General features: G+C 38.0%; 1 protein-coding gene across 1 annotated transcript in view; it reads right to left on the reverse strand.

Annotated features, from left to right (window-relative positions):
* Positions 1–26,283, reverse strand: part of LOC150100323 (lysosome membrane protein 2-like) — a 187,092-nt gene that overhangs the window by 85,875 nt on the left and 74,934 nt on the right. Inside the window, exon 6 of the mRNA XM_090402637.1 lies at positions 14,552–14,745. Within this exon, the coding sequence (XP_090258763.1) occupies positions 14,552–14,745 (194 nt within the window). The remainder of the gene's footprint in view (positions 1–14,551; positions 14,746–26,283) is intronic.

The following is a 26,283-nucleotide window of genomic DNA, read 5'->3' on the forward strand; positions in this document are numbered from 1 at the left end:
ATATTATTATTATTAGCTAACAAACTATAAGCCATTGTATTATGCAGTCTTGATCCATCTCTTCCAGATTTTAAGATCAACAGCATGATCCATAAATGGATCATGGACAACTATTCACTGGTTCACCTGCTAACTGTCAATGGATATTAGAGACATCAGTTGATCCCTCAGTTGTTTATTCATAACAGTCAACATCTAGCAATGTTTGTGGATTTATGTATTTTTGTAATTTCCCTTCAACCTTGTGGCTGTTGGAAAAGCATATGCTACAAACCAGGAAATGATTATGAGCAAGGTGGTTTCCTGTTACCTTCCTTGCCGTAAGTATATTTTATGACTGTAGCTGTGTGTGTGTGTGTGTTCACGGGACCGGTTTGCCTGTTTTGAGGGATGAAAAACTCAAGTTACTGGGAGAAAAAAACCCTCCACCTCCATATAAGACCAGTTAACTCACCTTCAGTGGAAAGAAACCAGATAAAGGTTCCTCATATCATAGACAGCAATTGAACTCAGGTCTTTCTCACCAAAGGACTTCAGATATACTGACTGAGCTACAAAGGCTCTGTGGATTTATGTACTGAACTTATATAGTGCTGTTTGAAATATCTTGACATAAAGCATTTCCAAGTATGTGTTTCATAGCTCATGATACTTTATTATTTTTTCTTTATGCTATAATGCTATAGAGTTACTGTATTTATCATAGAGCCTCTGTAGCTCAGTCAGTATCAACAATGCCTGGATTGAAAAGATCTGGGTTTGAATCCTGCCTCCTATGTAAAAAACCTTCCTAAGAGACTTTCAACTGAGGATGAGTCAGCCAGTCTCATATATAGAGTTGGTAGGATTTTTCTGAATAGAGACTTGATTTTTTTTATTATGTCTTGCAAAACAGACAAATAAATCAAAAATGCACACTTTGACAAGAAACAACAGATTATGCACATGTGATCAACTGTCCCATTACAGCATAAATTAGGTTTCTACAGTTACTTGGCTGTGACAGGCCATTGAGCTTAACATATCAAAATGGGGGGGGGAGGCTTCTGTGATCAATCTTTTTGCATGTGAAGTGGTAGGTGGTGGAATATGATGTCTAAGAATGTGGTGAGTGCAGAAAAAGTGAATAACTTGAAGGCATACACATTCTATTCCTGCAACTACATCATCTGCTGTTCTCCAAGTCTTAGTAATGTCTATAACTTTTGGTGAGGTTGCACTAACCAATGCCAAAAACTTTTCCCCTCTTGTTCCTGATACTTCTTGCATTGGTATATAGAAACTGCAGCATCCCTTTAGGCCTCCACCCACCTTTACTTCCTGAATTGACTATTGTATTCAATAATTTTGCTTGAAAGACCAGATTCTGCACTTGGTCATTCTTGCACTCACTTGCCTCATGGGTAACTTCACACAAACTCACCTGATTCCACCCTAATTGCTTAAGTTTCCTTGAATTTGCACTTCAGCATGCTTGGTGAACAAAGCTCTCTCTATATATACATCTAACATCAAAACCATTTAGTGCAGTCCATTAGCTTTGTACAAATTCTTCTTTCCGTCAAATACAGACCACAGATCCACAAATCCTACATCATTCTTTCAGCACAACCTACATTTAGATTCATTAGCTAGCAATGCCCTCTTGCTCCTCCATTTGCCTCTATCATACTGGGGTAGTCGACTTACAATCTTCACCTTCTCACTCTTCAGTTTTGCTTCTTCTAACAACTGCTTTACATCCTCCCTCAGAATATTTCTTGCTCTCAAATGATTTGTGCCAACCAAGATAATAACTTCCTCAACTTACCTTTTTGCATCTGGATTGACTAATATCATGAATTTTTGCACCAGGGAAACACAATTTTGCCATACTTTCATTAAGAACTCCCCTGATCATTGAGTTCCTAAATAATTTTCTCCTTAACTTGTTTTTCTTTTTTGTTTGCTTGGTCTTTATTACTACTTTGTATTGCCTGCTTCTATCTCTTCTCAGCCCTGCTAAGCTCTTTCTGTTTCTGCAATTTTTCAATTTGTGCTTTGTCCTGTGAAGGACAACATTCAAGTGTGCTATTTCTTTATTAATGTCCATTTCTTTCTCCTCTATTTTCTTGTCCGTATGTTCGACATTAATATAATCATTTTTCATCCTGCCATCAGTACTGTCTGCTTTACTAACATTTGCTACATTCTCATCACCTAATAGGCACTCACTTTTGAAATATAAGCCTATTTTGCAACACCATCTGTTTAAATTTGTATAACTATTTGACAAAATACCATGAGGTATTCTGTCAAATGAAAAGTCCAGTAATATCATGGTATATATCAGACTATCAAGAACAGCAGTGGTGTCTGAATGTATTCAAAGATCAAAAGGCTAAATAATGTAGCTGTAAAATAGATAAATGAAGAGATATCAAGGGAGTGGTAAGAGGTAAAACTGTTCCACTTCCCAGGGTTGGTGATAATACCAAAGCTTCAAACTATAGACCAATCTGTTAATCTGGAGTTGTGGTTAAGGCATTGGAGAGGTTGGTGAGAGCTAAGATGCAGAAATGGTTTGATAACAGCAGTGATTGTTCTCTGTGATGATGCATGGGTTGCTAAAGAGAGATCATGTTGTGATGTTATGCTAGTTTACTTATATAATACAACAAGGTGCTAAGTGCACTAGACCAGGGAGATGCATATACAGTGGCATGTTTAGATTTCGCAAAGCCTTTGACAGACTGCCACATAGCAAGTTATAACTAAATTAGAACAAATGAAGTTAGATACAAGATTAGTGATCTGAACAGGTGACTGACTGTTATATATCAACATGTTATGTGTGTGTGTGCACGCGTGTGTGTGGGCGTGCAGGGGGGGTATCTTGAAAGAGGAAAGTCACTAATGGTGTATACAGAGGTCTGTTTTGGACCATTATTGTTTATCTTATATATTAATGACCTCTGGGATATTTAACTGGATGGTACACCAATAGGTAGAACACCGAGGATTCAAACAGATGTTGTGGTCTTATAGGAGAACTTGAACAACTGAATGGAGAAGTAAGTGGAGCTATTAGTTTAATGTTCCAAAGTGTAAGGTTCTGAAATTTGGCCAGCAAGATGGGATGCACAGTATACAACTGGTGGAGAAATTTTGAAGGAGGAATAGGAGATGAGAAATCTGGAAGTGGTAGTGGTGGTCATCACATCAGATTATGAAAAGAATCTTAACATTCAAAAGTAAGGAGGATATGGTTCCAATGCATAAGATCTTAATCAGGTTACATATAAATTATTGTGCACAGTTCTGGAACAGATATAGTTCTATAGATATAGTTCTTTGAATAGAGGGTGCTAGTGGGCCAAGCGCTGCAGACGCGATTTGAAGAGCTCCTGATTCAGATAAGTTTTACTAGGAATAATTAAGTATATATGCGTAATTGTTTAAGTAAGAGCGGCTGTAAACGTTGTACGCTACCGATATTATTAGTGTGGGATTTTTTTTTCCCTAAACTAAATTACAAAATCGTTATTATTAGACCTAGTAACCTGCAGAGAAAAAAAAAAAAAAATGGCGGCGGCATTGTCATTCCATGATTTTAATTTAGATTTCAGTCGTTTCGTTAAGTGTGAGGTCTGTTATATGTATTCCTTTGATTACGTAAATGATTTGTGGATGTTTAGTGCGGATGGAAGAAGGGTGTGTGCAAAGTGTGACCTGAACGAGGAACTGATGAATGCGAATATGAAATTGATGACAGAAAGTGCTAGTACCGATTGTGTCGCGAGTGCACGTTTGAAAGAGAGGCGAAAAAATGTTAAAAAATCAGGAAAAAAGAAAAAGAGTGATTTGACAACCGTAACGGATGTTAAAAGGGACGAAAGTGAGGCGGAAAGAAACGACATTGAGAGAACAAATGAAAGTAGAAATGGCGTGATGCAGAAATCACAAGAATAAATGATATGAAAAAAGAATGAATGATGGCAAAAGTTGGACGCATGTTGGAACGAAAGTACTGAACCAAAGAAAGATGAATGACAGTAAAAGTGAGAAGAATGATAGAGAAAGTTGGATGCATGTTAGTCCGAAAGTACGGAAACAAAGAAAGATAAATGAGAGTTAAAGTGAGAAGAATGATAGTGAAAGTTGGACGTATGTTGGACCGAAAGTACGGAAACAGAGAAGAATGAATGAGAGGGAAAGTGAGAAGAGTGGGTCGAGAGTGAGAAAGTTAGAAAGATTCAATGATAGAAAGAATGTGTCGCGAGGTTCGGAAGGTGAATTGGATTGGATGAAGCAAGAAATGAAATGGATGTGGAATGAAATTAAGAGAATTCAGGTCGAAACTATTAAAATAAATCATGATGGCATGAAAGAGTTAACGAAAGACGAGCGAGTGGTGTTGTATGGTGACTCCATTATTAAAGATGTGCTAGAGGATGAAATGCACAAGGTATGTTTTCCAGGCGGTAAAATGAGTAGAGTGATTGAGGCATTGAATATGAGGCGGGAACGAGCAAAAGAGTTAATTGTATTAATTGGTACAAATGATTTGAGAGAGAACAAAGAGCATGTCAAAATGAATGTCAGGAGACTGCTTGGAAAGATAAAAGAGAATAGTGTGACAGGAAGGGCAGTCAGTGTGTTGCCTAGGTATGACTGTGGTGAAATGAGGCGGAGAGCAAGGATTATGAATGATATCCTGGCTGAAATGTGTGAGGAGAAGGAAGTACAGTTTGTTAATGTGTGGAATGAGTTTGAGGGACGAAGTGAGCTGTATGGGAGCGATGGACTGCATTTGAGTGGTTATGTTGTGAGTCGCTTGGAGAGACTGCTGCTGGAAAGTAGAGAAGTGAATAGAGAGAATGAATCAGATCGAGAGGGGAGTGATGTGGAAGAGCAGGAGAGTAAGACAGAAGAGGTTGAAGAAGTGGAAATGAATGGGGAAGTGAGTGGTATGAGAATAGAAAATGAGCGAATGGGTGTGCAAGAGGAGCAGGGAAACGGGGAGGCTCAGGGTGGACAGGGGTACACAGCGTGAGAAAGGTGGATGCTCCAAGAGGAGGTGAGAGCATGTGTAGGCAGGAAAGTAATGGGATGACCAGGGGATCAAGAGGAAACAGATGGAATTGCAAAGGGTTCTAAAATGAAGAAGCAGAAAGGGAAATAGCCCCAGTCCAGCATTGAGAGATCACATCGAGTGAGTGGTTTCAGTGGAACTAGCTGTAGATCCAGAAATGAGTTGTGTTTGTATACCAATGCTAGAAGTATAAGAAACAAGGTGGATGAAATAGTTGCACTAATTGCGTCTGTGCACCCAGAGATTGTCGGAATAAGTGAGACATGGTTAGATGAGGACGACATCCTGAGAGGAATAGAGAAGTAAAGGTATGATGTGTTTCGTGAGGATAAAAGGGGTAAAAAGGGAGGGGGGGTGCTGTTGATGATAGAGAAAGAGTTATGTCCATACAAGGTAAAGATGCAAGAGGGAAATAGGGCCAGTTGTTTTGAGGCAGTATGGGGTGAGATAGAAATGAATAGAATAAAATGCTTGGTGGGATGTCATTATAGACCTGGTAATGTGGATGGTGGTGATAGTGAAATGTATAGTCAAATAAGCCAAGCAAATAAGAAAAGGGTGATCATTATGGGTGATTTTAATTATGGCAATATAGACTGGAATGAAGAGATAGCAACCGGAAAAAAAAATGAGTTTCTTGAGTTTTTGAGGGATAACTACCTCAGGCAGTATGTAACAGAGGGCACACGAGGATTAAGGGTCTTGGATTTGGTCATCTCATCAGAGGATGTAATTATAAATGAGGTGTCAAATCATCCAACAATTGGTGAGAGTGACCATGAAGTGATTACCTGGGTGGTTGCCAGCAGTGCAAGGACCCCCTGTGAAAAAAGGGTATATGTGGAACTACAAGGGGGGGTGATTATGAAGAGCTCAGGAGACAGCTTGCGGGTATAGCATGGAATGAGGAGTTAGCTGGAAAAGAGATCAATGCAGCTTGGGGGATTTTCAAAAACTATTTAGTAGATGCAACGTCTAAATGTATACCATGGGTGAGAAGGTTAAATAAGGTAGGTGTGAGATGGATGAATAAAGAGATTAAGCATGCAATATAGAGAAAAAGGGCATTGTGGAGGCAGCATAAGAGAAGTGGAAGTAACCAATTTCATGAGGTCTACAAAGACCAGGCAAGGAGGGTGACTTGGTTGGTGAGAGTAGCTAAAGAGAGATATGAACAGCAGTTAGCTAATGAATCCAAAAAGTATCCTAGGGAGTACTTTCGATATGTAGCCAGCTAAAGAAAGAATGATTATGGAAGGATGACATTGATTGGAGGAAATGGCATAAAGACGGCTGTTGCAGAATGTGTAGTGGAGATACTTAATGAGCAGTTCATAAAGATCTTTCAATCTTGTGAATGTGACTTCATGGATGAATTGGGAGCTGTTGATGATGGGGGAGGAGAGACTGACTGTAGGTGAGCAACAGTTGTATGGGAAGTTGAGTAAACTAGATGTTAATAAGGCTGTGGGACGTGATAATATATCACCACGTATTCTGAAAGAATGTGCCAGGGAGTTGACACCTGCCTTGACATATTTTTTTAATATGTCTTGCACTCTATCAAGTTCCTAAGGAGTGGAAGGAAGGCAAGATTGTGCCACGTCATAAAGGAGGTGATTGAACTCAAGCATCAAACTATAGGCCTATCTGTGTATCAGGTGTAGTGGTTAAGTTGTTGGAGAAGCTTGTGAGAACTAGGATCCAGAATTGGGTTGATAACAATGGTATTATCTTTGATGGACAGCCTGGATTTGCTAAAGGGAGGTCATGTTTTAGTAATCTACTTACTTCTTACAATAAAGTGACTGCTTCCTTGGACAGAGAGGACAAGGATACACAGTAATATACTTGGTTTTTGCAAAAGCTTTTGATAGAGTACCTCATGATAAGTTGACAGTCAAACTAGAGCAGATGGGGTTGGATATTAGATTAGTGCATTGGATTGGAGACTGGCTATCTGATAGGTATGAACAAGTTGTGTATGGGGGTGCAATATCCAAGAAAAGGAAAGTCACTAGTGGAGTGCCTCAGGGGTCTGTTTTAGGTCCATTACTATTTAACTTGTATATTAATGATATTGGCAAAGATTTGGATGGAGATATTCAGTTGTTTGCAGATGATGCAAAGTTGGGACGAACCATAAAGAGTAGTGAAGATGTTGTGGCCTTGCAAGAAGACTTGAATAAATTGAGTGATTGGGCAAGCAAATGGGGATGTGAGTTCAATGTTGCAAAATGTAAGGTTTTAAAATTTGGAAAACAAAGATGGGATGCAGAATTTATGCTTGGTGAGAATATATTGTTGGAAGTAGAGGAAATAAGAGATCTGGAGGTGATAGTGGATAAAGATCTAAAATTTAGGGGACACATCGCCAAAATTGTGAAGACAACACAAAGACTTCCGGGAATGATGCAGTGGACAGTGACGTGTAGAAGTAGGGAGATTCTTGTTCCATTGTATAAGGCTTTGATTAGGCCACACATGGACTATTGTTCCCAGATTTGGTCACCTGGTTTTCAGAAGGATGAAGAGATGGTGGAAAGGGTCCAAAGGCAACTGACCAAGGTAGTTTCTGACCTCTGGAATGTTGAGTATGAGGAAAGATTGAAAAGATGTAATTTGCAGAGTCTAGTGGAGAGAAGGAAGAGGGGAGATATGATAGAGACCTACAAGTTGGTAAGGGGTTGTTATAGGATCAATGGTGGAGAAGTTCTACAGAGAATAGTGGGAGATCAGGGGAGAACCAGAGGTCATCCCTGGAAACTGTATAAAGAGGGTGTGAGTAGGGGAGTGAGAGGCAGGTTTTTTTCGTGCAGAGTTGTGAGTGATTGGAATGCCTTGCCTGAGAGCATAGTGTCTGCAAGGAGTTTGAATGTGTTTAAGACATGGTATGATGAGATGTGTGTGAGATAAAAGGACCTCCTAGATGAGTCTTTGACTCCATGAGGTCTTGTTTAATAATAATAATAATAATAATAATAATAATAATAATAATAATAAGGATATATTAGAAAGAGTGTACAGTGATTGACTAAGGTGGTTTTTGATGTGTGGAGTGTGTCATTTGTAGAGTCTAGTGAATAGGAAGTGGGGAAATATGATTAACTTTATATAAGTTGTATAAGTTATATAAGTTGGTAAGGGGTTGTTACCAGATTAATGAGAGAGAGAAATTTTTCATGGAATAGAAGAAGATTAGGGTAGAACAAGAAGATATTCCCAGATACTGTATAAAGAGGCCATAAGTATGGGATACAGGCAGGTTCTTTGCAGGGAGAATGGATTGTGATTGGAATTGCAATGCCCTGAGAATGTTGAGTATGGAAACAGTGAATGGCTTTAAGACATGGTTCAGTTCAGTGATCTTTGCATGTGTGTGTGTGTGTGTGTGTGTGTGTGTGTGTGTGTGTGTGTGTGTGTGTGTGAGAGTGACAATGAGAATCTTTCAGAGTGAGTCTTAATTCCATGCAGTTCTGATAATAATAATATCCAATCCACTTCTCTAACTCTGTATCTCAAAAAGCAGACTGTTAAAACAAGAGTTAACCAAAACAAAACCATACTGTCCTCTATAGAGGATCATAACCCTCTATATGGGCAAATTTAATCATCACCCAAAGATATTACCTTAGTCTTAGGCAAGAGTTGAAGAAAATGAAGACTCAATGATCATTGGACATTAGATGGGGATTCAATCATTACAGGTATGGCGAATAACATGTGGGGATTGAGACAAATAACTGTGGATCTGCATGGAAGGAAGGAAAAGGAAGCAATGGAATTAGTGGTAGTTGCAAGTACAAAAAACTTGGATGATGAAAAAATGAATGTGGAAAAGGATTAGAGGAACTTCTTAGTGGCAAAGAAGAATAAACAATGATATAATGATGAGCTGACAAGGTGAGCAGAGATAATGAATGACAAAATGGCTGATGTGTAAAGCAGATGATATGGTTTGTGAATATATGTAGTGAAATTGAAGGTATGTTGGAATGGATTTAAGGTGATGAATTGCATTTCAATAGACTTGATATTGGACATTTGGAGCAACTGTTGAATGTGAACAGAATCACCATAAAGTGTTGTCATGTCTAAAGATCAGAGATAAATTGAAAAGCAGGTTGTAGAAGGACAGGAGAAAGATTATTATTACCCTAAGACCCCCCCCCCCATGGAGTCAAAGACTCATCTAGGAGGTCCTTTTGTAATACACACAGATCATCATACCATGCATTAAACACACTCAAATTCTCTGCAGACACCACACCTTCAGACAAGGCATTCCAAGCATTCACAATTCTGCATGCAAAAAAGCCTGTGACACACTTGCTCACAACCTCATTATAAACCATCCAAAGATGATATCTTGTTCTTTACTGATCTCCCACCACTGTATGAAGAAACCTCTTTGCCATTTATCCTATAACAACCCCTTATTAACTTGTAGGTCTCTATGATATCATCCCTCTTCCTCCTATCTACTAGACTCTGTAGACTGCATCATCTCAACCTTTCTTTATATTCGACATTCCAGAGATTAGAAACTACCTTAATCAGTCCCTCTGAACACTTTCCAACATCTCTTCATCCTTTTGAAAACCAGGTGACCAAATCTGTGCACACTAGTGATATTCCTCTTCTGGGATATTGCTCCCCCATACACAACTTGCTGGTACCTATCAGATAGCCAATCTCTGATCCAATGCACTAATCTAATATCCAACCTCATCTACTCTAGTTTGACTATCAACTTATCATGTGGTCATCTATCAAAAGCCTTTGCAAAATCCATATTGTAATAAGTAGATTAAGCACGAGCTCCCTTTAACCACAATACATGACACACAGATAGGCCTATAATTTGATGCTTGAGTTCTACCACCTCCCTTATGAAATGGCACATTCTTTCCTTCTTTCCACTCCTTTGGACTTGACTTAGTGTAGGACTCATAAAACAAATATGTCAAGGCAGATGCCAACTCCCTGGCACATTCCTTCGAAATACATGGTGATCTATTATCGAATCCCACAGCCTTAGTGATACCAAGTCTGCTTGATTCCCCATATACTTCTTGCTCACGTATAGTCCCTCCTCCTCATCATCAACTGCTCTGAAACTGTCCATGATGTCACATTCACAACAATGAAAGACCTTTATGAGCTGCTCAGTAAGTATCTCAACCATATCCTCAGCAGCAATTGTTCTTGTATCATTTTCTCCAATTGATGTCATCCTTCCATAATCATTCTTTTTTTATCAAAAGGTCAAGAAATCTTGCTCCTAAAAACCAAAAATAGAACTTTTTCAAGACCGTTTCAGACCTCCAACAAGTAGAGTAGTAGCCTTACACTGGATGATGAAATTCATTTCCCAACCAAGGACAATCACAAGCATCCAACCCCATAATGGGATTCAAACATTCTGCCTGTTGGTCAGAGATCAGATATGCTAATGACTCAGCCAACCAGGCCAAATGAAATATACATGTTTAAGTTAGTGAGGAAATTTTACCAGATTAATACAGAAGGAACTGTAAAAAGAGTGGAAGGTGTGAAGGGATGAAAAAAGTCCATTTCCTGGAAGTTTAAGTGAAGGTGTGGTAATGTGATGTGTGAGGATCAGATGTTTCATATAGAGAGGCAGTGGGCGAGTAAAATGCACTGTACATGGTGGTTGCATAAATGAGTTTCTGGTTCAATATTATGGATAAAGTGGACCTCCCACAGTGAATAAGCCAACTGCATGAAGGTTATTATTATTATATCACAGCTCCGGGGAGTCCAAAGACTCATCGAGGGAGGGCATCAACTCTACAACTCTTTGTCTCACTACTTCACCAACCTTCATCATCTAACACTAATCCCATCTACCGCTGACTACCACCACTAGTGTTTTCACAGACAATCACAAACATCGATGCCCATGGCGGGATTCGAACCCGCAGCCTTTTGGCTGGAGAGCGGATACACTAACCATTCAGCCAACCAGGCCGCTTTTTTTATTATTATTATTATTATTGGATTATTATTATTATTAACATCTGACCTCCATGGAGTCAGACTCATCATAGGAGGTATACACTATTGCATACAATGCTCATCTAACAGTGCCTTAAACTGATTCAATGTGTCTGCAATCACAACACTCAGGCAATGCATTCCACTCACCAACCACTCTCCATGCAAAGAACCTTCTCCTCACTCCTTTGCTCACACCCTCCTTATACAGTTTCCAGCAGTGGCCTCTTGTTCTATCCCCCTCTCCCATTCTATGAAAAATTTCTTCCATGTCAAACTGATAACAACCCCTGACCATCTTATATGTCTCAATCATACCCCCCCCTTCCTCCTATTCACAAGGTCATGCAATTTATGTACATTCTCTCAATCTATCCTCATAATCCACATTCCAAAGACCACTGACCACCTTTGTGAATCTTCTCTGGACCCTTTGTAACCTATCCTCATCACCATGAAAACCCAGCAACCAAATCTGTACAATAATCCATATGAGGCCTGATCAATGCCTTATACAATACATTCATAACTTCTTTATTTCTACATGTAAGATTCCTCTTCACATCATTGCCATTATCAGATGCGATGTCTTCACAACTTCTGCAATGTGGCCCCTGAATTTCAGGTCTTTGTCTACCATCACTCCTAGATCTGTCTTCTACTCTACTTCCTTTTAAGTTTCCCCACCAAGCGTATACTTTGCATCCTATTGTTGCTTACCAAATCTCAAAACTTTACACTTTGCAACATTGAACCCATAGTTCCACTTACCTACCCACAAGTCCTCTTGTATGGACATAACATCTGCTTGACTCTGCATTGTTATCCCCCAGTTTTGCATAACATGCAAACAGCTGCATATCACTAGTTAAACCCATCCAAATATCATTAACATACAAATTGAACAACAATGGTCCCAAAACTGATCCCTGAGGTATACCACTGACATTTCTCTTTCAGGATACCACCCCCATATACAACTTTCTGATACCTATCTTACAGCCAGTCACTGATCCAACTCAGAAGTCTGTTATCCAATCCCATCTGTTTCAATTTATTGACCAGCTTGTTGTGTGGCGATCTATCAAAAGCTTTTGCAAAATTCAAGTACACCACTGTATATGAATCTCCCCTGTCCAAGAATTTGTCACCTTGTTATAGTACATAAGTAAATTAGTGAAACATGATCTCCCCTTAACAAACCCATGCTGATAACCACAGAGAATACTGCTGTTATCAACCCAAGTCTATATCCTACTTCTCACCAATCTCTCCAGTACCTTAACTACAACTCCAGATATACAGATGGCCTATAGTTCGACACTACAGCCTTATCAACGCTTTATGCAGCGGAACAATTTTACCCTCCTTACACCTTGGAACCTGTGCTGGTGCAAGACTTTTATTAAACAGGCATGCCAATGCTACTGCCCTCAAGATGCATGGTGATATGTCATCAAATCCTATCACCTAATTGATATCAAGTTTATTTATTTCCTCAAATACTCACAATTAAGCCATCTTCTCCTATGTCCTCTACACTTAAGTTCTACAAGATTCCACCCTGATCAGGATGAAATGCCCTTATAAATTGATCACTGAATATCTCAACAATGTATTCTGCAACAGTTACTATTCTACCACTTTCATCCATTAACATCATATTACCATGATCATTCTTCCTCCTACTTATCACATATCTAAAAAACTCTTTAGTGTTTTTCTTTGACTGATTTGGCAATTTCTGCTCATACTCTACTTTTGTTTTCCTTACTGAGTCACTCTCCTGGCTTGTACTTTATATGCTTCATGTAACTGATTATTACCATTATTCATCTTGTACGTCCTCCAAAATACCTTCTTTTTCCAGATTTCATGCTTAAGCTCCACATTCATCCATTTTACATCTACCTTATTCAGCTTTTTTGCCTTCAGAATACATTTACATTAATGCTGTTATGTATTTCTTTGTCAGTTCCTATGTGGCATTTATTTCCTTACCGCTCAACTCTTTGTTCCACATTATAGCTCCAAGCTGTCTCCTAAGCTTGTAATAATCACCAGCCTTATAATTACACATATATCCTTTCCTCACAAAAGTCTGCATATGACTAGCCATAATACAGGTGATTACTTCATGATCACCAACTGGAGGAAAGTATGAAATCCCATATCACAATTACATCCTCTAATGAAATTATCAAATCTAGAAATCTCGATCCTCACATGCCCTCTTTTACATGCTGCTTGAGATAGTTATCTCAAGAATTCTAGAAATTCGTTTTCCTTATTTTCGAATGCTATCTCTTCATTCCAATCTATACTGCCATAATTAAAATCACCCTTAATAATTACCCTTCATTTGTTCACTAATCCAAGTTGTTTATATGTTTCTTCATTGCCACCCTCCATATTCCCAAGCAACATCCAACTAAATATGTCTTCCTCTCAACCTCCATGTTACATCATACTGCCTCATAACCATTGCCACTATTTCCCCTCTTTCATGTCTACCTTAGGTAGACATAATTCTCCTGTTATCATTAGCAGCACCCCCCCCCTCCTTTCTTGTCCTTTCTATCCTTGCAAAAAATATTCTATCTTTCCATTTCTATTCCCATTATGATATCATCTTCATGCAACCATGTTTCACTTATTCCAATGATTTTGGGGTGAATGAACTCAATCCCTAAAACCATTTTTCTCCCCTTATTTCTGATACTTCTAGCATTTATAAACAAACACAGCAGTTCATTTTTAGATCTATAGCAAGTTCTATCCAAGCCATTGTTGGTTGTAATTTCTCCACCACACTGCCCAATCACCTTTATCACCTCTTACCACATATATCTGCTCAGTTTCAATTTCCCCCACCCACACTTTCACTTTCAACATCCAATCTCCCTATGCCATGTGACCTTGTCCACCTGAGCTCCCCCTGTTCCTCTTGCATTCCCATTCTCTCTTCATCTCTCACACAACTATTGTTTTCACTGCCAAGCACTTCTGTCTCTTCAATACCACTCTCCTGATTTTTCCCTTCATCTCTTTCTTCTGATCTCTTGCATGCATCGCACCCTGTACTTCCATCCAGCAACACTTTCTCCAGTACACTCACTCCACAGTTATTCAAAAGTAACCTATCACACCTGCATGATTTCATTCTTCCCTCAAACACATGCCCTACATCCACAAACTGCACTCCCTTCTCCTCACACAGCTCTGCTAGCATACCATTCATGATTTTGGTCTCCATCACAACTCATCATCGTCATACCCGGCAGTACACTGTTATTTTTCACTCTTCTCAATAGCATGTAATATATGTAATAGGTAATTGCTAATTGCTGTAATAATAATCACCTTCAATATACAATCAAAATTTTGTATCCATGTAAATCATTATTTACATGGATGTACAGATCCTAGTCAATGTACACAGGTTATGAAACTTACCAGAATAACATGATGACAAATTCAGTAACCCACTACTTGTTGAACAATCACTATTATTATTATTATTCTTGGGACAAAAGCATGCATTACTTGGCTCTCTGCTGGGATCAGCAAATACTTTCTCCGGAACAATAAAATGATAAGCTGGAATATCTTCTACTTTTGTATCATGTTTGTATTCTAGATATACAGATCTAAATAAACATACCAAAAATTAAAATTGTGGACAGCACACAAGATTTTCACAAGGAAATAAAAATTTAAGAATTAACATAAACTGATAAAATTACGCTAAACTGATATAATAGTATGAAATATTGATCTACAGATATGATCAACATAAGGATGGAAGTAAAGAAAATGAGTTTCTTGAGTTTTTGAGGGCTAACTACCACAGATAGTATGTAACAGAGGGCACACAAGGATTAAGGGTCTTGGATTTGGTCATCTCATCAGAGGATGTAATTATAAATGAAGCATCAAATCACCCACCAATTGGTGAAAGTGACCATGAGGTGATTACCTGAGCGGTTGCCAGCAGTGTGAGGACCTGTAAGAAAATGGTATAAGTGGAACTACAAGGGGGGGGGGCGATTATGAAGAGCTCAGGAGACAGCTTGTGGGTGTAGCATGGAATGAGGAGTTGGCTGGAAAAGAGATCAATGCAGCTTGGGGGATTTTCAAAAACTATCTAGTAGATGCATTGTCTAAGTGTATTCCAAAGGTGAGAAGGTTAAATAAGGTAGGTGTGAAATGGATGAATAAATAGATAAGCATGCGATACAGAGAAAGAGGGCATTGTGGAGGCAGCATAAGAGAAGTGGATTATAACCAATTCCATGAGGTCTACAAAGACCAGGCAAGGAGGGTGAATTGGTTGGTGAGGGTAGCTAAAGAGAGGTATGAACAGCAGTTAGCTAATGAAGCCAAAAAAAATCCTAAGGAGTTATTTTGATATGTAGCCAGCAAAAGAAAGAATGATTATGGAAGGTAGGCATTGATTGGAGAATATGGTATAAATACAACTGTTGTGGAAAATATAGTGGAGATACTTAATGGGCAGTTCATAAAGGTCTTTCATTCTTGTGAATATGATTTCATGGAGAGATTGAAAGCAGTTGATAATGTGGAAGACAGACTGACTGTAAGTGAGCAAGAGGTGTATGGGGAGCTAAGCAAACTAGATGTAAATAAGGCTGTGGGACTTGATAATATATCACCACGTATTCTGGAGGAATGTGCCAGGGAGTTGACACCTACCTTGAGATATTTTTTTAATACGAGTCTTGCACTGGGTCAAGTTCCTAAGGAGTGGAAGGAAGGCAAGATTGTGTTGCTTCATAAGGGAGATGATAGAAATCAAGCATCAAATTATAGGCCTATCTTATGTGTCAGGTGTTGGGGTTAAATTGTTGGAGAAGTTTGTGAGAACTAGGATCCAGAATTAGGTTGACAACAATGGTGTTATCTTTGATGGACAGCATGGATTTACTAAAGGGAGGTCATGTTTTAATCTACTTACTTATTACAATAAGGTGACTGCTTCCTTGGACAGAGGAGAGGGATACACAGTAAAATACTTAGATTTCACAAAGGCTTTTGATAGATTACCGCATGATAAGTTGATAGTCAAACTAGAGTGGATGGGATTGAATATTAGATTAGTGCTTTGGATTGGAGACTAGCTATCTGATAAGTATCAGCAAGTTGTGTATGGGGGAGCAATATCCAGGAAAAGGAAAGTCATGGTGGTGTGCCTCAGGAGTCTGTTTTAGGGACACTACTGTTTAACTTGGATATTAATTATATTGCTGAAGATTTGGATGGAGATATTCAGATGTTTGCAGATGATGCAAAGGTGGGACAAACTATGAACAGTAGGGAAGGTGTCGTAGTCTTACAAGAAGACTTGAATAAATTCAGTGATTGGGCATGGGAATGGGGATGCAAGTACAATGGTGCAAAATGCGAGGTTTTAAAATTTGGGAAACAAAAATGGGATGCAGAATTTATGCTTGGTGAGGATATATTGTCAGAGGTGGAGGAAATAAGAGCTCTGGGGTAGGGGGTAATAGTGGATAAGGATCTGAAATTTAGGGGACATATTGCCAAAATTGTGAAGACAACACAAAGGCATCTGGGAATGATGCAAAGGACACTGATTTGTAGAAGTAGGTAGATTCTCTTGTTCCATTGTATAAGGCTTTGATTAGGCCACACATGGACTACTGTGCCCAGATTTGGTCACCTGGTTTTCAGAAGGATGAAGAGATGTTGGAAAGGGTCCAAAGGCGACTGACTAAGGTAGTTTCTAACCTCCAGAATGTCGAGTATGAGGAAAGATTGAGAAGATACAACTTGCAGAGTCTGTTGGACAGGAGGAAGTGGGGAGTTATGATAGAGTCCTACAAGCTATTAATGGGTTGTTATAGGATCAATGCTGGAGAGATTCTACAGAAAATGGTGGGAGATTAGGGGAGAACCAGAGGTCATCCCTGGAAACTGTATAAAGAGGGTGTGAGAAGCAGGTGTTTTTCAATGCAGAGTTGTGAATGATAGGAATGCCTTGCCTGAGAGTGTGGTGTCTGCAGAGAATTTGAGTATGTTTAAAGTGCAGTATGATGAGCTGTGTTTGATAGAAGGCCCTCCTAATGAGTCTTTGACTCCATGGGGGTCTTGGATAATAATAATAACAGTCATTCTTTCTATTTACAAGGACACATATAGACAGTTTTTCTCAGATGGGTCACCTGGATTATGTGAGGAATGAAGAAACATCAGGGTTCAGTGATGTGAAACTAAGATAATTGTCAGGATACTCTAGGACACTGAATATGGATTGACTAAGGAAATATGGACTTCAGAGTGGTGTAAATGCATTGAGGAAAGGGAGGATGTTGGACAGGATGATAAAGAGCAATTTTTATACAGATTTCATGTAAGAAGATTTGAATAGACCAGTAATAAGGTCAAATGATAATGGATACGAGTGCAATGGAACTAACTAAATGTGAATTTTGGATTGAAGAGATTCTAGTGGCATATTATACTGATAAGACAGTCCCAAGAAAGTAACGATGCCAAGAATCCTATAGCAATGGTATAGGGGAAGGTGAAGGTCAGGGACCATAATGTAAAAGGAATTAAAAGCAACACAGAAGTTAATAGATTACTGAGAAGGATATGGAAATCACTGTGCCTCTAAATTTTATCATCATCATCACGAATCATGGGCACATTGCCCGTTGGTGTTCAATACCTTCTTCACTATTTTCTTCCACCTTTCTTTGTCCAGTGTACAGTGTTACAATTTCCGTAAACCCCTTCCATACCAGTTCTTTAAATTTACATGATATTAATACAACTGTATCTGACCCACTATATTTGATGGTGATCTCTGTGGAATTTTAATGTGAGGAGAAATTAAAGGTAGCTAAGGAACTATGAAGTGTAAGTGCAAGAAACCTTATTATAAAAAATAAATATATTAATAATACATATACAAAAAGTTGGTATTTTTGTATATCCAGGACTGACATCTAAGGTGAATCCATCGACAATGCTGCAACAGGCATAGTTGGAATAACCTCCAGCAACTCTCCAAGATCTGGTGGAGTCAATACCTCGGAGAGTACGTGATGTTATTCATGCTAGAGGAGGACCGACACACTATTAGATAGGTATTTCTAATATTTTGTTCATTAAGTGTAGGTATCAACAAGTTGTGTAGGGTAGACCAATATCCCAGAAGAGGAAATTCCCTAGTGATGTGCCTCAGGGATCCATTTTAGGCCATTGCTGTTTAACATGTATGTTAATGATATCGGCGAAGATTTGGATGAAGATATTCAGTTGTTTGCAGATGATGCAAAGATAGGATGAATTATGAGGAGTAGAGCAGATGTTGTGTTACAAGAATACTTGAATAGACTAAGTGAATGAGCTCAGGAGTAGGGATGCCAGTTCAATGCTGCAAAATGTCACATTTAACATCCATAGATGTATGATTGATCCTCCATAGCTCACTTGTTATAGATAAAGCCTTTTAGTCAGAAATACCTTGGTTCGATTCCTGTCAGTGATGTGAGGAACCTTTATCTGGTCTCTTTCGACGAAAGGTGAGTTAGCTGGTCTCATATGGAGATAGGGGGGTTTTCACCTGAAAACTTGGGTTTTGAAGAGAGAGGGAGTGAAAAGGAGAGATTAAAAATGATATAGGAATGTGCATTACTGAAGACAGATTGAGAATTTGTAGACTGCAGACACTTACAACAGGAGAAAGAGGCATGATATGATTGAGAGTTATAAACTTCTGAAAGGATTATAAAGGATATTAGTAGATGGAATTTTTCATTTTATGGAGAGTGGGAAAAGGACCAGAGGGCATCCTTAGAAGTTGAGAATGAATGCCATCAACAAGGGACTGGGAGCTAGATTTTTCTCCCATAGAGTGGGGCATGGTTGGAATGGATTGCCATTGGATGTTGTGTGTGTACAAGTAATGTGAATGGATTCAAGAACAGTTATAATAGCTGGTGCAAGTAGTACATCAGTATAATCCTATCTGTGGCCTCTATGATGAGTTCCTGACTCCCTGGAAGTCAGGAACTTCATAATAATAATGCTTAGAAAATGCTTTATAGCAATATATTTCCATTTAGAAGCAGTCTAGGATATCTGCTGTCTTGCAGATATGCACTAAAACATGAGATGTAAACAAGTGCATACCAAGAAATACATTTGTCTATATGACTGAAAGATTCATGATTAAAGCAAAACTTTGAAAGAGAGCTAATTAACAAAATTTGTTTTGCATAAATAAAACAATGATTCACCTGCAAATGGAACGAACGAAGACATAGAGATATCTATTCTTGTCATTATCTGGAGACATCTGACTTCCATCTTGAGAAAAAAACAAAATTAATTAGAGAAATTCACTAATAACTACCAATAAGTAATATCATATTTATATAAATTTAGCTTTATATATATTTATTTTGTAGAAAGCTTCTGGTATTGAGACCGCATGTTTCTAGATAAATAATGAGTTTAATAAAATATACAATATACCCCTACAAGTTTCAAAGCCATCAGACTTACATTGTCAGGAGTGTCATCATAAGTTATACACACAAAAAAAGAAAGAAACAGACTAGAAACAATTAACTGGCCATATTAGATGTTATCTGAAAATTATAACTGGTACATACAAATAAGTAACCAGAATACAAAAATATTAAATTAATTACTGCATACATGTTGGAACAATATTAGTTGTTGCTGTCACATTCTGAAGCATCACGCATATCATGTCCTAGGTCTGCAGTAGTTAGATTTTTAATGAAAGTAGACCACACTTTGTGTAAAATTAAGCCTTGATTTTTGTTACATTGTGTGGGGATCCTAGCATTTCAAAGGCTTCCATGAAATTTGTTGTAAATCAATTATGATCACATTTTTGTTTGTTGCCAAACTACTTGATGGCTTATGTTAGCTTTATGGAATTCCAAACTTGATTTATGCTGTCTTCTTTTTTTCAACATCTTTTATGTATTCAAGATGGAAATCTTGAATACATAAAATACATACATAGAAAATGACACAAGAGCAATGAATCTCATAAACAACTGGTTTTTCGTGGGAAGATGTGGAGGTTTTGGTGGATGATGTAAGAGCCTGGAGATATTATGCTCCTTTGTTTGTGTTGCATGTAAACACGTGGATTTTCTTGTTCCCATATCTGAAAATTGTGTTCATTCTCTTTGCCAACAAAATGCATCCTGGCCTTATTGATGAGAGTTCAGGTAGTGAAGTCATTATTATTACATAACACCTACAAGGAGTCCAATGACTTATCAAGAGAGGACACTCTACAACTCTATCTCCACCATTTAATCCACCATCTACATAGAACTACTACTACCATCATCTACACACAATGCAATCTAATATCTACCACCACCACCACCACTAATATTTTTTGCCGGTAAATTGTGTGCATTTTCAAGGCTGATTTGCCTGTATGCATTAGTGAAGTCATCTCCCCCTTCTAAATACTGAGGCATCTGATTACATGGTCATACTGTCCTGCTGCACTCTATCGGCCCACAGAAAGTAGAATTCATATAGCTTGAGCATTAATTGTTTTCATAGTGTCAAATGTCAAGTTTTGACATGACTGGCTCATAGTTTCGATGTCCAGACGTTCTGCTGTCACTCTGAAGCATACAGTTGTCTTTGTCCTGGCTTCCAATGCATTGCAGAGCCATATGTTGCAATGCATGCCAATTTTGTATCAAATGTAACAGAAATAATAAATTTAGTTTAATCCTTTATCCAAGTGTAAGAAAACAAAGTTTGCGCATGAAGTAACTTCAGGAGTGAGGCAACTTGTGGTAAAGGTGGACCAAGCTCTCATCACTACTTGTCTTAATATTTCCCATAATGCAAAGCACATCTCCTTGTGGACAAATATAATGCTATCCATTAAGGGAAGGGCCACTACCCAGACCGGTTTCGCTTTTTATTGAATGTTCAAGTACAGGTCAAACTTCATGTTGGAGGCTTAATGGATATTTTTACAACACTTAAAAAGAATTAAAATAGACTTTAATGCTTCCTATATTTCGTCCTAGTCACTAGGACATCTACGGGGATTACAAAAAAATTAATGTAACATATGCACAAATAACAAACAATAGTGTATATCTGGGCCATGAGGCCAAATAGAGAACACGTGTTCTCTATTTGGCCTCATGGCCCAGACACGTTAGACTCCTTCCTCAGTCATCTCAATAGTCTACATCCAAAAATCCAGTTCACTATGGAAAAGGAAAAGAACAATTGTTTACCCTTCCTAGACACCTTAGTCACACGCCTGCCTAATGATACACTTACCTTCACCGTATACAGAAAACCCACACACACAGGCAGATACATTCACAAACTCTCCCACCACCACCCCTCTCAACAATATGGCATTATTAAAACTCTTACCAAGAGAGCCCACAATCTTTGTTCCAGTGGAACCGCCCTCACTAATGAGCTTAACCACATACACAGCACTTTCCTCTCCAATGGCTACAGCGATCACAGTATCAAAAAAATAATCAACTCCTCCCCCATTCCCCTTCCTTCTCGTCAACAAGATTTTAAAAATGCCATCACCATACCCTACATCCGTGGCACATCTGAAAAAATAGCCAAGATACTAAAACAATACAATCTACACACAGCATACAAGCCCCACCGCAAACTGGCTACCCTTATCCATTCTACGAAAGATCAACTCCCTCCTCTCTCTCTGCCTGGAGTTTACAAAGTACCCTGTTCCTGTAAGCTGGCGTACTTTGGACAGACAGGCAGATCAGCATCCATCTGTCTAGAGGAACACAAGTCTTACATCTTCAAACACAACTATGGCCATTCAGGCTTGGCTGACCATGTTTTGGACACCACCCACAGAGTATCATGGAAGAAAACCACCATGCTCCACCACAGCAAATTCAAGAAAGAGAGACTTTTCTTAGAAGCAGCAGCAGCTCTCAAAAACCAACCAAATCTCAATAAATATGGGTGCATTAAGCTTCCGAAGATTTGGGAAACACTCATCACCAAAGTTCCCACCTTACATTCCAGGCCATCTACTACTGCCCTTAGAGGGCGCTCTACCTAGATAGGACTTTAGTGTCACCCACGTGGTTGGGCTTAGTATTGTTTGTTATTTGTGCATATGTTACATTAATTTTTTGTAATCCCCGTAGATGTCCTAGTGACTAGGACGAAATATAGGAAGCATTAAAGTCTATTTTAATTCTTTTTAAGTGTTGTAAAAATATCCATTAAGCCTCCAACATGATGTCCTCACAGCACTTAAGCCTCTACACACGTAGGTCAAACTTCAAAAACTCAGCATTGTACCCCTCAGTAACAGGCTCACCTTGCCACTGAGAAGAACTCTCAGCATTGGCTCTACCATGTGGCAGGCTCACCCCATTACTGAGTAGAGCCGCTCATATGTCATCTGAGGGGTAACAGCAACAGCTGTGGCGCAGTAAACTTCATGGGCTACAGCATGACAATGCTGTAGCCCATGAAGCTTCCAACCAGTTTCGACCCCACTGAGGTCACGTCAGCGGGACTCAGTCTCATCAGTGGGAGACACCTTTTGGCAACTCGTACAGGTAAATATGACTTTTCCATTGTTTCCACCTTAGTATCACCACCTCTGGGGTTCTGGCTCCCACTGACGAGACCTCAATAAAGGTCGAAACCGGTGTGGGTAGTGCCCTTCCCTTAATACATAGCATTATACATGTCTGCAAGGAGATGTACTTTGTGTTACAGGAGATACTAAGACAAGTAGTGATGAGTTCTTGGTCCACCTTTACCACAAGTTGCCTCAGTCCTGAAGATACTTCAGGTGCAAACTTTGTTTGCTTACACTTGGATAAAGGATTAAACTAAATTTATTATAGTCTAACCAAGTGGGGAAAAACTTCCAGTAACAGAAATACTTCTCCATACTGCTGTGAAAACTGATTATGCTCAATGATCATTTCAGACTTCTTTTTATTAAACTATAACATACATGTCGCATGTTCACTTCCTAGGAAATTTGCCATTGAGACAATGCGACCATTTTCAGTGTTATATATATATATCAACAGGAGAACTTGCTTTGCAAACAGAAAACTTTTATTGTCATCTCATGCACATTAATTTGTTTCATACTTCTAGCTGTGGCAATATGATTGTTTAAAATTGCAACCTAATTCTGAGATGCCCTGCAGGAGTGCATGTGCAAGTGTGTGTGTGTGTGGGTTTACTAACTAAAATATTTATTAAAATAATTTTTCCAACTAACCTGTTCCATTAATACTATTGCAGTAATCACCGTTCCAAAATGAGAGCTTCCTGAAAATAAACATACTTATTAATCTTCGTAATGACTATGAATTCATAACTGTTTAGCATGACCTTAATAAATGTTCATTGAAACCAATATAATTCTTGATGAACCATATGAAATAAACTTTAGTTAAGAAAAACTTAATTCCATTTTTATATGTCCTCTAGATTATAAAGTGAACTTCATTGAAGGTCATGTTTATTTATCCATTAGTGATCTGGGTATCAAGCTCTAAATTTCTAAATGGATTCTGTCAAAATCTGATCTAAATAGCATTGAATAAAAATTCATTACAATAAACATTAATTGTAGTATATCGGTGCAGAATCTTTATTTATCACTGACATTTCTTGGGATGAAGTAGTATTTACTTTACACAAATTATGGACTCTACAACCATGTTATAAATAATTATTTTAATTTCCCGACTTTTTGACCTTCATATTAAGGTCATCATCTGGAGTATACACATATATATATACAGAGACAAGCTAAATTACATATCATATAGTGTGCTGAAGAGACAATAATTTGATCAACGGTTATTCTACTGGCCTGACCTCTAGTGAAAATAAAATAAAATTATAATAAATAAATGAAATAAAATAAATTAACTACATCAAGCTATATTCTATTTCAGACAACATCAGAGAAACGTTCTCTCATATAGATAGTTTTGTTACAGTAAAAATGATGTCCTAATTTAACATGACAATTGTTGTATTAGATTTAGGATCCTAGATTACCCATGGTCCTATTTATAATTAACTCTTAGGGAGAAAGGGTAAGTGGGTAGAATAGAATATGTGCCTTCCATACATTTGGGATTTTTAGACCATCGTTATTGTTAAGATTAGGGTGATTGATAAGAATCTCATAGGCCTCCTTAAATTTACATCCATACCATGTCCACCTGATGTAAACAACAGGTGGGCATGCTTTTCCAGTCAATTCTATGTAAAGTGTTCAGGGCATGATCAGAAAGACCAGCTTGACCATAGTTATTATATTTAATGTGTCGTTTATGTTCCTTTTTTTTTTTTTCCTGATAGCAATTTCCAATCAGAAAAAAGGAACATAAATGACACATTAAATATAATAACTATGGTCAAGCTGGTCTGGAAAAGCACCTGTTGTCTACATCACACCAAAACACGGTATGAATGTAAATTTAAGGAAGCCTATGAGATTCTTATCAAGAATCTCATAGGCTTGAATAGACATTGACTTGAGTGATTGGGAATGGGGAGGAGAGTTCAATGTTGCAAAATGTAAAGTTTTAAAATTTGGGAAACAAAGATGGGATGTAGAATTTATGCTTGATGGGGATATACTGTTGGAGGTGGAGGAAATAAGAGATCTTGCGGTGATAGTTGATTCTTCTTCTTCATCAGTTGCATCAGTCTTGGGACTGGTAGCTCAGCAGCAATTTCCTCCATTCTGCTCTGTCATTGGCTTTCTTCTTAACCTCCTGGTAACTCCTCAAACCCATACTGTCTTTGACTTGGTCAAGAAAGCTTTTCCTTGGTCTGCCTCTTCTTCTTTTCTCCTCTATTTTGCCTTCAGTTATTCTTTTCACAAATCCATCATGTCGAAGTATATGTCCAAACCACCTATCCCTTCTAATTTTGATTGATTTAATTAGAGTTCTTGTTTCATTTATCTCTCTCAGGACTTGTTGGTTTGATTTTTTTTCTGTCCATTTTATTTTGTTCATGTGGCGCCAGCACCACATTTCAAAAGCCTCCAATCTTCTTACATCTTCTCTGCCTAGAATCCCGGTTTCACATCCATACAGTGCAATGCTCCATATCAATGTCTTTACTAATTTTTTTTTTCAATTGTAGGTTGAGTTTTCCTGTTAAAATGCTTTTCATCTTAGAGAATTGGGCTTTTGCATTGTTTATTCTTGATCTTATGTCTTCTCTTGTTCTGCCATCTTCTGTTATTAGGTTTCCTAAATATTTAAAGCTTTTCACTTGTTTTATTTGTTCGCCGCTGATGTCTATATGCTCTATATTGATAGGAATTTTGCCTGTAACAATGATTTTAGTCTTATCTGTGTTGATTTTCATTTTATATTTTTCAAGGTTATTATTTAGTAATTCTAGCATTGTTTTTAACGTTCTTCTGTTTTCTGCTACAAGGGCTATGTCATCAGCAAATCTTATACACATGACTTGCTCACCATTTATCTTTATGCCACTATTTATTTTATCTTTAGTTTCCTGAATGGCCTTTTCAATATATAAATTAAATAAAAGTGGTGAAAGTATACATCCTTGTCTTACTCCACTCCTTATATTTATTATTTTCTCCTTATCATTGATTTTAATCTGTCCATTTTGATTTTTGTAAATTTAATAAATTATTTTCCTATCCCTCAAATCTATGCCGATATTAGTTAGACAATTTAGGAGTATTTGCTGGTTTACTTCATCAAACGCTTTCTCTAAATCAAGGAAGCAAATGTAAGTATTCTGACTAAGGTCTAATCTTCTCTCTATTATTGTTCTTAAACAGAGTATTGCCTCTCTTGTTCCTTTATTTTTTCTGAATCCAAATTGGTCTTCATCCAATAGACAATCTATTTTTGAATAAATTCTATTTTGAATAATTTTTAGCAGAATTTTGCTAACATGTGGGATTAAAGCTATTGTTCTAAATTGGCTGCATTTGTTTGCATTATTCTTTTTTGGTATTGGTATTATGGTTGATTTCATAAACTTCTTTGGTATTTCTCCTCTATCATAGGTTTGAGCTATTAATTGATAGAGTAAGGTTTCTGTCTCATCACATAGATTTTGTAGCAGTTCTA

Source organism: Typopeltis vanoorti, chromosome 13, assembly GCF_054136105.1.
Source record: "Typopeltis vanoorti isolate ZY-2024b chromosome 13, IOZ_Tvanoo_1.0, whole genome shotgun sequence".
Classification (NCBI taxonomy): domain Eukaryota; kingdom Metazoa; phylum Arthropoda; class Arachnida; order Uropygi; family Thelyphonidae; genus Typopeltis; species Typopeltis vanoorti.